Raw genomic sequence first — 13,936 nt, forward strand, 5'->3', positions numbered from 1 at the left:
TTAACACGGGGATCTTTTTTTGAGGTGTCTTTTTTTGACTTTAGGTGTCTTTTTTGGTAATTTGGAAGAAGACTTCTTTCTCTTAACTGACCCTTGGGTAGTGATAAACGAATTACCTTCACTATTTTCGTCAGAGTCAGAGTCCTCTGTTTCCTCTAGATTTGAAAACCCGTTTTCGGTTTCCAAAGGGGGGACATCAATGACCGTTTTAAGCATTTCTGCATATGTGCGCTTAGACCGTGCTTTTAAAGAAAGCTTAATTTTGTCTTTGTGCACTTTAAATGCAGTGCATAATGAAATATCCTCATGAGGACTTTCCCCACAATAAATACATTTTTCAATTTCCTTGTTGCAATCATTATCTTTATGAGGTCCTTCACACTTAATACATTTTGGTTTATTGCTACAGTAAGTAGCTGTGTGTCCGAATTTTTTGCAGTTCGTACAATTCATTACATTTGGAACAAAAAGCCGAACAGGGAGGCGAATTTTATCGACATAGACATGGGACGGCAACGCAGACCCGGCAAATGTCACTCGAAACGAGTCTGATGGGCGATAAACTTTTTTTCCCTCTTCATGAACTACTGAGTACAGTTGTTTGCACTCCAGTATTTTCACACCCTCAAGCATAGAGTTCTTGAAACGACCAACACCATGCTTGAGTAAATCATCTACCGAAAGACTCGCTTCGGTAACAACACCGTCAATTTCGACATCTTTGGAGGGTATGTAAACTTTATACTCTTTAATGAAATGTTCCGAAGAGACAATATCATTCGCGTGTTTCAAATTATTTACCACAACACGAATTTTATCGTTATTTACTTTTATGATCTCTTTGATTGAAGAGTATCGTGATGTCAAACCTTTAGAAATTTGGTAAATGTTTAATGGCTTTGATATACGTCTAAAAAAGACTATCCAAGGCCCAGAAGAGCTCTCCTGATATTTTTTCGTTCGTGGGGGTATAGGATTCATGCTAGGATTTACGTCCATGGATTCATCCATCACATTAAAATTTTTAATCAAACTTTAAAATAAAAAATGAAACCAACACTACACAGTACTCAATCAAAAGGAAAAGAAAAAACTTCTACCTTGAAATTGTTGTCTATCTCCGTTGCACTGCCGTGTAGATCCTCGTTGCTCTAGATGTTCTTGTTGGTTGCTGATTGTTGGATGTGATGCTACTGCTACCTGACATCCAGCACCACTCGATTTCCGATTTACTTTTGTCTTCGCCAGCTGCAACCAGCGCAGGTCACCGGTGTATACCTGCGTGTTGTATGGCAGTGGAAAGACCGAGTTGTCTTGTCTCCTTCTTCCTTGTGCTCCGCACCGATATGCTTCTGCACCGAAGTGCCTTCGCACCGGTGTGCTTTTGCACTCTCCTGCTTCTGTGTGCCTTTGCACTCTTCTTCTTCAATGTGCCTTTGCACTCTCCTGCTCAGCACTTGTGGCTGTATATTGTGGCCTGGGTAGAGCTTGGGAAACGCCCTTTGTTGTTTCCTTCACCAGCTTGGCCCAGCACTAGGGCTCTCTTATGCAGCACGATTTTACGTTTTAACGGCTGCTGCCAACAGGTCTCTACCTGTAGTTCAACCGTTGTCGTATTTAACGCGTGTAAACTAACCAGCGTTATTAAACTGTACGCTTCTATACACAACCTTCTCGGTTGAACGGCTATTACTGAATGATTTGGATTTTATTGGATGAGATTTTTTTCTTATTTCGAATGTAGAGATTTTAACATTATTCGTGGTCATTCGCCTCTCGGGTCAGAGAAACGTCTTGGCCCTATGTGCGGGGTTGGGACTCGAATCCAGGTAGGCTGTGTCCATTGCCTTACCAATCACGCTACGCCCAATCGAATTAAAAAAAATTTGTCTGACATGACTTCATCAATAATTGAGTTTCCATCACAATCAGAGCATGAAAATTCTTCTGAAGATTTCGATCATTGATCAGACGAGTTTGCAGGCGAATTACCGGTATCGTGTTAGACTCGCAGTGCCATCATGCTGTTTTTATTTTTTCCATCAAACTAACATTTCCACTTGCACTTTCGGAAGCGTTTACTTTAGGAAGTTTGAAACAATTTTTCTTATGTGTCGCTTGCGTGTAACTGAAACCCTGCTTCTCTGATATGCACTAGAGTGAGGTTGTTTCAGAAACCGGGAATTTTTATCTCACAAACCGGGAAAATCGGGAACATGAAATCGGCAATCGACTTGTCACCCTGTAATCACTTTCCCTAGTAGAAACCGATATATTCTCCGTATTCCACGTGTATTACTGGAAGCAGAAAATTGGGCACTTCATAATTTAACTTGATGGCAGTCAAAGAATTTCAATTCCAGAAATAAATCTAAACCGAACTGCAGAAATGTTTCATTCAATCAAATTCAAATATCAAATATTATACTTCTAATTCTGTTTGCCTATGAATGGTTATTTAACGATAACCATGGGCTTCAATTTTTTGTTCTAATAATAATATGATAAATATCCTACGAACTTATTACCCTTTCCTATATGTATTGACTCTTGTTTATTGCGTTAAAAATATAGTAAGTGAAAAGTATATTCTTTCTTAACTCAATTGGAAATAATTTATATATCAATAGCGCAGACAATTGATTCTGATTAAATGATGAAAACGAAGTACAATTGTAACCAACTGGAACTGATATGATGAACCTTTGGATATTAAACCATGAAAATGGACTTATTGCTCCCAAAAAATATACCAACCACGCAATAAAATGTGATAGCTCGGCATTTGTCAAGCAAACTAGTAACGCCCCTTTCAAGAAATCTTATTGTTCAGATAAAGCACTAATAGTTCCGCGCAAAAAAAATGTCACCAGAAAATCTGACACGCGAAGAGCATTCCAACCGATAAACAATCGTCGACAGCCATTTTCTTTCCGATGATACGATTCGCCTATCTCGACCAACCAATTGCATGATTTGTGCCTTTTTTCCCTACCACACGGGAGGACAGAAAACAGGGACGGAATCTTTCAAGCAAATGTTGAAGTAGGTACACAGCCTAGAGGGTCATACGGGGTTCAGATTTCTGTTCTTTTTTCTTCTCTGCCGCTTTTGAGTTTTTAATTCATCAAAAGAGGGTGAGTTATCGCATTCATCGTCCTTCGCAAGAGTGAAGTGCTCTTGATTCCTTACCGTCCACATTATGGATGGATGTGGCTCAAGCAGTACACTGGCTGCTGAAAAAAATTGGACAGACGAAATTACACTTACATATATTGCGAGTTTCTGTTCAGGTACCAATTTTTATTTTTCTTACTGCCATGCTTTGGGATCCAGATATTTATGAACTCTTATGCTTCTGTCTAAAAAATTAAAGCCAAATTTACTATTGAATCCAGTTGAAAATATTCATAGATTGTGCAAAGACATTCACACTAGTCTGTAATAATATAAATATGAAAAACTCTCAACTCTCAACACAGCGAAAGCACCCTAGAGGGTGCATCCAATCTGACAGGGTAGAAAACAATGAAAGAAAAAAGTATAGATGAATCCGAGCGTGGAATATACGGAAGAACATAACATGATTGGGATTGACGGATGAATAGAATCCGAATAACATTTTCATTATGGTGGCAAGCTGCGCTCCTCCTTGTAAGCCACACTAATTGCTTAAATTTTGCAACCAACATAATGTCTTTATTTTCATCTTCAAAATAAAGTTTAATAACACTGTAATTCTGCATTTTCTTTTTCAGACATCTATCAACCTTTCGGAGTCTTCGAAAAACATACACGTGCAAATCAACCAAATTAATCACACGATTGCATTTGTCGATTATCACATTCAACTGGGAAAACCTCGAGAACAACAACAACAGAAAAAAACTTACAACTGCAACCAGAGAATTATCCTTAATTCGAAGCCTGCCAATGTCTCATCATCGGCGTTCGATGTAGTGATAATCATTGAAGGAACGGAATTATTCGTACAGTCGTCCGTCTTCCGCTGTTGTCGTCCATTAGAGAACCGGAAAACAGTTCCCCGATGAGTCAGTACAACGTACACAAATTTGATGACACTACTTGCAGTGGACCTAGACCCCCTGTCCCAGGAAAGGAAAGTCGTCGGAAGGTGAGTTTCAATCAAGATTGTTACACATCACTAATAAAAAAGGATTAGTGCACTCGGCAAACCGTTGTTATCGGAGGCTTCTTCGGCACTTTCGCCAGTTTGGTACCGGACCACTCAGAGTCCCGGATATTTCAAGTGTCCAATAGAACTGACTTCATTTTACATGTAGTGCGTCGTCATCATTTTATTCTTCTAATCCTCTAAAAAATGATGATCCAAGCCAGTCTGTTCTGTTTCCGATTGGCGATACGCGCCGTTTTTTCGAAAGCTATGGGGTTCAAAAAACGGTTTTATCAACGAATGTTCATTGATGAACCTTTCTTGAGATTCGAGACCAGGTAATTTGGCTCTTAGGGAGTCAAATCGGGCGTATTAGATACCTGTGAAAGCAATTCGATCCAAATGTCATATACCATTCGATTCAGCCTGACGAACTGAACAAATGTCTGGTTGTGTATGTGTGTATGTATGTAACAAACATATACACTCACTTTTCTCGGAGATGGCTGAACCGATTTTCACAAACTTAGATTCAAACGAAAGGTCTTATGGTCTCATAGCCTTGAATTTCATCCCGATCCGACTTTCGGTTCCAGAGTTACAGGGTAATATGTGAAAATTAAGGAAAAAATGTGCACTTAAAATGTCAGAAAATGCTAAACCAATTTTTACAAACGAAGATTCAAATGAAAGGTCTTATACACTCTTGCCTTTTGTCAAAGTTTGAGTAGATAACGACCTAATTTTGAGTAACTGATAGAAGAGTTCGAAAATGAGTGATTTCTCCTTAAAAATAGGTAAAAATGATTTTCAGTGTAGTTCTTCAAGAATGTTTAAACATTTTATTCGGATTCGATTTCCGGTTCCGGAACTAAAGTGCGATAAGTAGAGAACCGAACCCAAAGCGTGGAAAGACTCAACAATCGGCCGGTAAGGTTATGGCGTCTGTATTTTGGGATTCGCATGGTATAATTTTCATCGACTACCTTGAAAAGGGAAAAACCATCAACAGTGACTATTATATAGCGTTATTAGAGCGTTTGAAGGACGAAATTTAAAAAAAAACGACCTCATTTGAAGAAGAAAAAAGTTTTGTTTCATCAAGACAATGCACCGTGTCACAAGTCGATGAAAACCATGCTGAAATTGAACGAATTGGGCTTCGAATTGCTCCCTCATCCACCGTATTCTCCAGATTTGGCCCCCAGTGACTTTTTCCTGTTCTCAGACCTGAAGAGAATGCTCGCTGGTGAAAAATTTAGAAGCAATGAAGAGGTAATCGCTGAAACTGAGGCCTATTTTGAGGCAAAGGACAAATCGTACTACAAAAATTGAATCGAAAAGTTGGAAGATCGCTATAATCGCTGTATAGCCTCTGATGGGAATTATGTTGAATAATAAAAACGAATTTTGACAAAAAAATGTGTGTTTCTATTAAACGATACGAACTTTTCAGCCGAACTGTTACAGTGCTACAGTGAAATTTTATCCGAATCTGATTTTCGGTTACGCAATTACAGGACGATAAGTGTCAAAACTTTCCAGCCATCATATAAAGTTACGATACAAAACCGGTACGTGCTGGTACGGAAGAAGGAAACACAACACGCCTTTACGAACGATGCATCTCTTGTTCAATTTAGTACATGCTATAAAGGCAACGAAAACCAGCACCGAACACACACACTGTTATGAAACTTATTTACAATGATAATCATTATAACATTAATAATAATCCTACTACAAAGCATGTTTCATGTTGCTCATGCTGTTCAGCTTGGATTACATATACAAAAGTAACAGAAACGCAAGTTCGCTTGGTTTGTTAATTGGAAACACGTCAACAAACTGAAATTTAAGTAAAGCCTTTGTTTCTATGATAAATATTCAGAATGAAATATTATTTCTCTGGATTTTTGCTCTTCTCATATGGAAAGGTTATACAATCACTATGAAAACCGATCTTTGCCAAGAGGCCCAAAGGGCCGATTATCGTATAGCATTCGAATCAGTACGTAAAATGTCATTTTTGTGCACTCACTTTTCTCGGAGATTTTGCTAAACCGATTTTCTCACTCTTATGTCGTTTTCGCTTGAGAAAAATGAAACTGACCCAGGGTAGCTTAATCAAACAAACACAGTTTTGGGGTTGCTCTTAGCAACGGGGGTTTGAGGAAACCTGATATAATAACCAGGTACGAAACTGAATCGATCGAAGGAACAACGTTGGAACTAAGCTCGAAACTAGCTTCAAACAAACGGTTTGACAGCAGTCAAGATGGACACTGGGTTAGGTTTGGCATCAATCGAAAACGAAATTAGATTCCAATAAAAGATCTTAAGATGCCATAGAAAATACTAGAACTTCAAATTCATCCGACTTACGTTTCCGGAATCACAGGGTGATTAGTGTAAAAATTTTAATTTGTGATTGTTCACTCACTTCCCCCAGATATAGTGTGACCAAACTTCAATTTATGTCATCCGGATATTACCGAAATTGCAAGGTGAAGAGTGTTGAAAATTTTATATCGTCCCTTGAAGCGATGAGGAAAACCAAGTGATTGCATAACCTTTCTATATGAGAAAGGCGAAACGTAAATTTTTTTCTAAACTGAGCTCGAAACTAATCCAATCGTTAGGCATTGTTTGTAGACGGCCTATCAAATAAACTATCGGTTTATCGTGGTTTCCGATTCAGGATCCAAAATCAAATTCTCCAAAATGGAACTCAGTTATTTTCTCAGAGATGGTTTGACCGATTTTCACGAACTTAGGTTCAAGTAAAAGGTCTTATGGTCCTTTATGAATTTAATCTGGATCCGACTTCTGGTTCCGGAACTACTGGGTTAAGCGTTAAAAATTTTATACCGCCCCCCCTAAAGTAAAAGAGGGAAAATTTCCTTTTAACAAGGTTCATAACTGTTCTAATTTGTATGTCATATTTGTTGCTTTTCATACGAACGAATTTTGACTATTCGGGTCCTCGGAATCCGGTTCCGGAAGTATTGAAAATAAGAAAGGTAGTCAAATCTATTGTTTTACAAACTTATAGGTTCAAAGGAAATGTCTTACGGTTTCATACGGAATTCCTGAATTTGTTGTCGATACTACTTCCAGAGCCACACGGTAAAAAAGATTTGTAGATTGTGCTATCAGGTGTACAACTTTGCTTCCACAGTTTTTTCCAAAATTAAAAGCTTTATTGCGAAAAAAGTGCCTGCAGATGTAATATTCAAAGTAATGTCCGTCGTTAGCGACAACTTTCTCCCATCTTTCCGGCAATTTTCGGATCCCGGCTCGAAAAAAGGAGTCCTCTTTTGACGCTATCCATGAAGCAATTCATTTTTCCAACTCTTCGAAGGTTTGAAAATGTTGTTCTGCCAGGTCGTGTGCCATCGAACGGAATAGGTGGAAGTCAGAAGGGGCGACATCTGGGGAATACGGCGGGTGGGGTAAGACTTCCGATTTCAGCGTTTCCAGGTATTTTTTGACCACTTTTGCGACGTGAGGCCGAGCATTGTCGTGTTGGAGGATGACTTTGTCATGTAGCTCTTGATATTGTTGCCGCTTTTCTTTTAGCGCGCGACTAAGGCGCATCAGTTGCGTTCCGTAGCGATCTCCTGTGATGATTTCACCCGGTTTTAAGAGCTCGTAGTAAATCACACCGAGCTGATCCCGCCGAATACAAATCATAACCTTGGCACCTTGAATAGTCGGTTTTGCCTTCGATGAAGTAGCATGCCCGGGCTTTACCCATGATTTTCTGCGTTTATGATTGTCGTATCGAACCCACTTTTCATCACCGGTTACGATTCGATGTAAAAATCCCTTACGATTTTGTCTTTGTAGCAGTTGCTCACATACAAATAGACGGCGCTCGATGTCCCTCGATTTCAACTCGTACGGCACCCAGTTTCCTTCTTTCTGAATCATGCCCAGGGCCTTGAGACGTTTTGAAATGGCTTGCTGACTCACTCCCAACGATTCGGCAAGCTCTTCTTGGGTTTGGCACGAATCTTTATCAAGTAATGCTTCTAATTGTTCATCTTTGAAGGTTCAGAACGTTGAAACCACTCCCGATACGTTCTTTTACTTAGAGCAGCATCATCGTAAGTTTCTGAGAGCATTCGATGCGCTTCAGCTGCATTTTTTTCGAATTGTAACAAAAAAACAAAACTTCCCGCAAATGGCGAGAATTGGGCACATAAACAGACATTTTCGAGCGTGAATAATACGAAAACAAGAACAACTGTCACTGAAACGGCGGTGACAATTCGTTAGGCAGTGTACACACTCACTTTAAAGGCATTATCATCTATGTATTTTGACTAGCCACAACCGGTACAGCCACCTATCGAAAAACGGCGGAAGCAAAGTTGTACACCTGATAGATTACGTCCGAACAAACTTTCCACAGTAACATTTTTGAAGGCATGAGTAATATGAAAAAGGAACCAGTATACCACTAGGTGGATTAAAACATATTTCACCTTTTGTGGTTTTATCAGCTTTATAAAGGGTGATTTTTGCTGGTATCTTTTTGGCAAGATTGTTTTTGACAGATGTCTCGTATGTTGTGTCATTGTCAAACTTGTTCAGTTTGATCTACAATTTATTCATGAATCGTCATTTGGTCAATAATTTAAAGATTTCATCAATTTTCTCAAATTTTTTTTTAATCGAATCCTATACATGTTAAAAATCACCCTTTATATCAGCGTTATAGTAGCATGATGAGTTGTTAATGGCAATTCTATGTATGTGTATAAAGTAAATATACGACATTGTTTTGACGCTTATTGGTTACTTGGATATCCCATCCTGCACGGAAAGAAATTCTTTACTGTTGTCATGATTAAGAAAACATGAAACAAATATTTTTTTGTTTTTCGGAAATCATGATAATTGCTCAATTTGTTATTATCAAAAGAAACCAAATCAAGAAAAATAAGTCTTCTCATATGAAAGTTGATCATGGTAAGAAAATGCGTTATTAGAGGAATGTTTTTCATTAAAAACTCGTAACATCAGTTTTCTACCCGGATGTGACTTAGAACCGTCAGAATCAAGTGATAATATTGTAGATTTTGTAATAGATAATAAGGAAGGCGAAAAGCAGACACTGAAAGATAAATACTACTACTTAATGTTCACTTGATTCTGCGAGAAATATTCATGCAATAATTACAAACTAAAAGTGCTTTTATCCATCGACTGACAGAGAATTGAGCTTGACCGATCCACCCCTGGTTGCTACTCCGTTACTGATCGGGATTAGCTGAAATTATACCGGGAATTACTAGATGATGTGACCTGGGATATTTATTGAAATAATTAATTGGTTATTTTGGTTGGTCTGGGCAGCCGACTACCGAGAAAAAAATATTAATTTATCGAAGTATTGTTTTACTATTTATTCAATATACCGATATATGTTATTGCTATTCATAATTTCGTAATATTAACTGATTTGCACAATAGTGGATTTTTCTCATTCAATTTATAATCTTGAAAGACAAGCAATAACATGGAAGAAGAAAACATACCAAATAAAACTTTTCTCCGAAGCTAGCCGGGAATTGGTAAGTTGAATGAATTTGAATGAAGAGATAATTCAGTAAAATAGAGTAAATCAGAAGTGAAACGTTGAAAATATCTGATAACTGAAAGGAAAAAGAAACTCCTGCAATTGTCACCTTTTACGACATGGAAGCAGGAATCCAGTGGCCCCCTAATTCTAGGCTCATTTTTTCCACCGGATTCCCCACGGCATCTAGGCTGGTACTGTCCGGAGAAAGATAATAGGTACTACCAATCTTCTAGTGGAGAAATTTGACATCATAAAATATAATGAACGGACCAAGTACGACTACACCCTTCATTTGAAAAACAACAATGGAGTATGTTTGGTATGTTTGCATCTGAATGTATTCGAATATTTTTAATAATAATATTTAATTTTGTTATTGTTAGAATAGTTTTCAGAAAACTAAATGGTCTTTCTCATTACAAACTCAGCTACTGAAAATTGAATATATCTCATCTAAAATGAAATTGTGCCTCCTAGTACGATTCACTTTGTTAATCAATGCGCTAGTCTTAGGATTTGGTTTTCAACTCTCGAATGAAGTCGTATGATCTCTGATAACGCTCTTTTAAAACTAGTAATAAAAGGCCAAATGTCGATTTTTTTACTACTTATATATACACAGTTTATCTCAATTAGTTCCCGAAAATATCTACTAACATTTCCTTCTCTCTACCGTTTCCATTTCCAGATGACCGACACCCTTAACTCGGAAAGATCCAGCGATTCGCCGCCGAACTACTATCGGTGGTCGGAGAAGCTGTCCTACCTGCTGGAAGATGTCGACGGTGCGGAGCTGTTCAAGCGCTTCGTCGAGCAGCAGGGCGACGAACACTCGAACCAGCTCAATTTCTACTTCGCCTGCGAGGGTCTCAAACAGCAAAGCGACAATGACAAGATGATCCAGCTTATCGGTGCAATATACAAGCGCTTCCTGAAACGAGCGCCCCGCGGTTCCAAGCTTCACGTTGGTGAAAAAATGCGCAATATGATCAAAGCGGGGCTCAAAAATGAATATTTATTGACGCCGGATATTTTCGATCAAATGCAGGCGGATGTGGCTGCCGTCATTAGCAACACGACTTATCCGAATTTCCTGCAATCCGATCTGTACATACATTATATCCAAAATATGCAAACGAACAGCGGTAGCGGTGCCACCGTCGGTGTTCCGCTCGGGATGTCGGGAGCATCAACCGGTTCACTCTCCTCGATGACCAACAGCAGTTCCATGTCGGAACTAATCCTGCCCAGTTCCTCTGCCTTACCAACGTTGCACGAAGATTCCGAACTAGTCAATGCCGATTCGATCGAGCAACTTTACGGCGCTCTGGGGCCGGGTATTGCCGGTAGCAGCATATCCGTTACTTCCAGTGTTAGCGCTGCTGGCAGTAGCAAACCCGCGATGACCCTGACGAAGGATGCACTGATGGCCACGCAAGAGCGCCGCCTCGAGATGAGACCTCCCGGGTAAGTGGAATGATACGACCTCCGGCGATAGTTGCGAATGCGTTTTACTTATTTATACACGGTAGCAATTAGGCTTGACAGTATTTATCGAATAGTTAAGACTATTTAGTAATTAATTTAAAATAAAAATTGACGAATGACAGCTAATGTCATTCACGTCAAAATAACGCTATGTTTGATAGCTATAGTATTATTATTATTTATCTATGTTTTAATTCGATCATATTTATTTTTCTTTCTTTTTTTCATTTTCATACACATTTGTTCACATCGCCAATCCTGTGTGTGTGCCCGCACGAATATTGTACCATCCTTTGTTATTGTGTGCGCTGTTGATGCTTTTTTTCTGGTCATATTTTTGTACTCTTATCCTCTGTTCCTTTCAAAACGCATGCGCTCGTTTTGTGCTTCCCGCTTGCCCACTCGTTGAAATCCTTTTTCATTCGATCCATCCACGTTTTCTACCATACTTGTTAATGATGGCCGTCACCTAATGTGCCGCCTCGTGCATAAATCTTCCTTGCCCCGATCCCATTCCGCTGTGTGAATACTTCCTTCCCTCATGTATTGTGCCACACTTTCCTGGCGGAACCAAAAACTCACCTTCTGCATGTAGAGCAAACGGATACTCTGTGTACATGAACTATGCATCCTATAACCCGGTCTCGCGCCGTGACTCGGAGCTGGCCAGTCTCAGCTCGGGCCGAACGGAATCCGATAAGATGCCACCGCCGACGATGTACCTGTAAGTAGTATTTATTTTATTTGTGTTTGTCTTGTTCCGATGGCTACAGCCTTGACTCTAGCTTCTCTAGACTACGATGAAGTCTAGTGAATTCGTTTTTTCGAAGTTTGAATTCTGTAGATTCACTTGAACTTATTGTGGCTTAGCATCCCTGATGTGTGACCGCCATTCGATCCCTCGTACTGAGCTTTGGCCAACTTTTGTTTCATTTCAGTGATGGTCAGTCACACACGCAACGGAGACATCCTACTCGGCATTCTGCTATGGAGCAAAGGCAAATAAACGAGAATATCGTTTTCAATGATAATCTGAAGCATGTAAGATTCTACTTGAAAAACACCGGTAGAAAATGTTCCTAACGAATGAAACTCAACTCTTTTTCACAGATACCTCGAAATCAACGAGTACATCCGAAAGTGCTGTCCGCTGAGCAATTCCAAATGGAACTTATGCAAAAACTGAAAGCGGTACAGCAAGCTCAGGAAAAAGAAGGGGAAGTTATTCGAAAAGTAAGACACGGCAGTGATAACACAAGAAATACAAAAACCATTCCGTTAATACGACTTTTGTCACTTTTTGCAGATTGACAAGATGGATAGGTCTCAGAGTAATACATTCTTCGCTGATGCCATTCGACAGAAACTCCTGGTAGAGGACGACAACGATCAGGATATTCTGGACAAACACGTTTCGAGGGTATGGTCTGATTTAACACCAAGTCGATCACCGGACATTATGTCCCCTTGTCCAGCCACAAATCGATCGCGGCGTTCCGATATAAGCAACTTTAGAGGTGGTTCCATGAGTAAGTTAAAACCCCTAGTAGAAATTGCATACATCTCGTAATGCATCATCGCCATACAACTGCCTCTTTTCTTGCTACACAGGTGCACAATCCTCTATACGGCATTCGAAATCGATGCCGGACGGTCACCCGCTGAATATGGCTGGTCCTACAGCGCCACAACCATTGCCTCGAAACAAACCGCTGAACAATAAATGGCCCTCGGTGTACACTGATAGTGGAATTAGTTTACTTTCGACCGACACCTTGAGCAAGTACAGCAGTAAGGATATGCCGAGTATGAGTACAAACAGTTCCCGGCCGCTGTCTCGAGCGATGCAAGCCGACATGGCGGCCGGAAATACTACCCACCTATTGCAAGAGTCCAGCAGGCGGTTGGATGATGAAGCCAGAAGGTACTGTTTATTTTCGATTTATTTATTGACTGCTTTGCTGCATCGGTGTAAATCATTTTTTCCGATCATCCACAGATCGAAACGATATCAGCATCCACTACCGCCACCGCCAATGCCTCCTGCTGTTGCCGCGAGTTCTCTAGTGCCACCGCCAATACCTGCCAAACCTCAGAGCTCCGTGACGGAGTTCACCGTCGTGGTTTATCTGTTCTGCGACGAGGAAGTACCGTACCGGATAAAAATTCCCGGCACGCATCCGCCAACGCTCAAACAGTTCAAGGACTACCTGCCCAAGAAGGGAAACTATCGGTAAGTGCAGTGCAATGATGCCTTTCTCATATTACTCATATCATCATAAATATTACTATGGAATTCCGAAAACAACTCTTCATTGAATAGAAAAGTTTGTTCGAACGTAATCTAGAAAAATCTACGAATCAAAACACCCTATAGTTCCAGAACTGGAAGTATTATCCACAACGAATTCAGGGATTCTTTATGAAATCGTAAGCCTTTTCTTATGAATATACACTGATGGACATAAGTATTCGTGATTTGCACGCCATAGGTTTTTTAATCACTTCGCTTGAATTATGTTTCTTATAAATATAATAATTCAAGTGTAACACGTTCTTCAAATACTGCTTCACGTGATTAGCACTTTTTTCGATAAATAAACATTATTTATTGTTACTGGATAAAACACATATCAGCTTCACGTTTCAGGCGGGGCATAAGTATTCGTCACAAAAAAATTGAAAAATTTATTTATTTACACTGCAAATGACATTTCTCA

The 13,936-nt window shown here is 39.6% G+C and overlaps 1 protein-coding gene across 4 annotated transcripts in view; it reads left to right on the forward strand.

Annotated features, from left to right (window-relative positions):
• The window catches only part of LOC131427767 (axin), a 59,947-nt gene that overhangs the window by 41,708 nt on the left and 4,303 nt on the right, over window positions 1–13,936 (forward strand). For 3 of the 4 annotated variants that reach the window (XM_058591229.1, XM_058591230.1, XM_058591231.1), the window contains 8 exons: window positions 3,759–4,135; window positions 10,417–11,195; window positions 11,812–11,940; window positions 12,155–12,257; window positions 12,327–12,449; window positions 12,523–12,745; window positions 12,828–13,140; window positions 13,216–13,449. In XM_058591229.1, coding sequence (XP_058447212.1) covers window positions 4,049–4,135; window positions 10,417–11,195; window positions 11,812–11,940; window positions 12,155–12,257; window positions 12,327–12,449; window positions 12,523–12,745; window positions 12,828–13,140; window positions 13,216–13,449 — 1,991 coding nt within the window. In that variant the 5' untranslated portion in view covers window positions 3,759–4,048. The remainder of the gene's footprint in view (window positions 1–3,758; window positions 4,136–10,416; window positions 11,196–11,811; window positions 11,941–12,154; window positions 12,258–12,326; window positions 12,450–12,522; window positions 12,746–12,827; window positions 13,141–13,215; window positions 13,450–13,936) is intronic. The other variant, XM_058591232.1, reaches the window with a different exon arrangement.

The sequence above is a fragment of the Malaya genurostris genome, chromosome 2 (assembly GCF_030247185.1).
Source record: "Malaya genurostris strain Urasoe2022 chromosome 2, Malgen_1.1, whole genome shotgun sequence".
In the NCBI taxonomy this organism is placed as follows: Eukaryota; Metazoa; Arthropoda; class Insecta; order Diptera; family Culicidae; genus Malaya; species Malaya genurostris.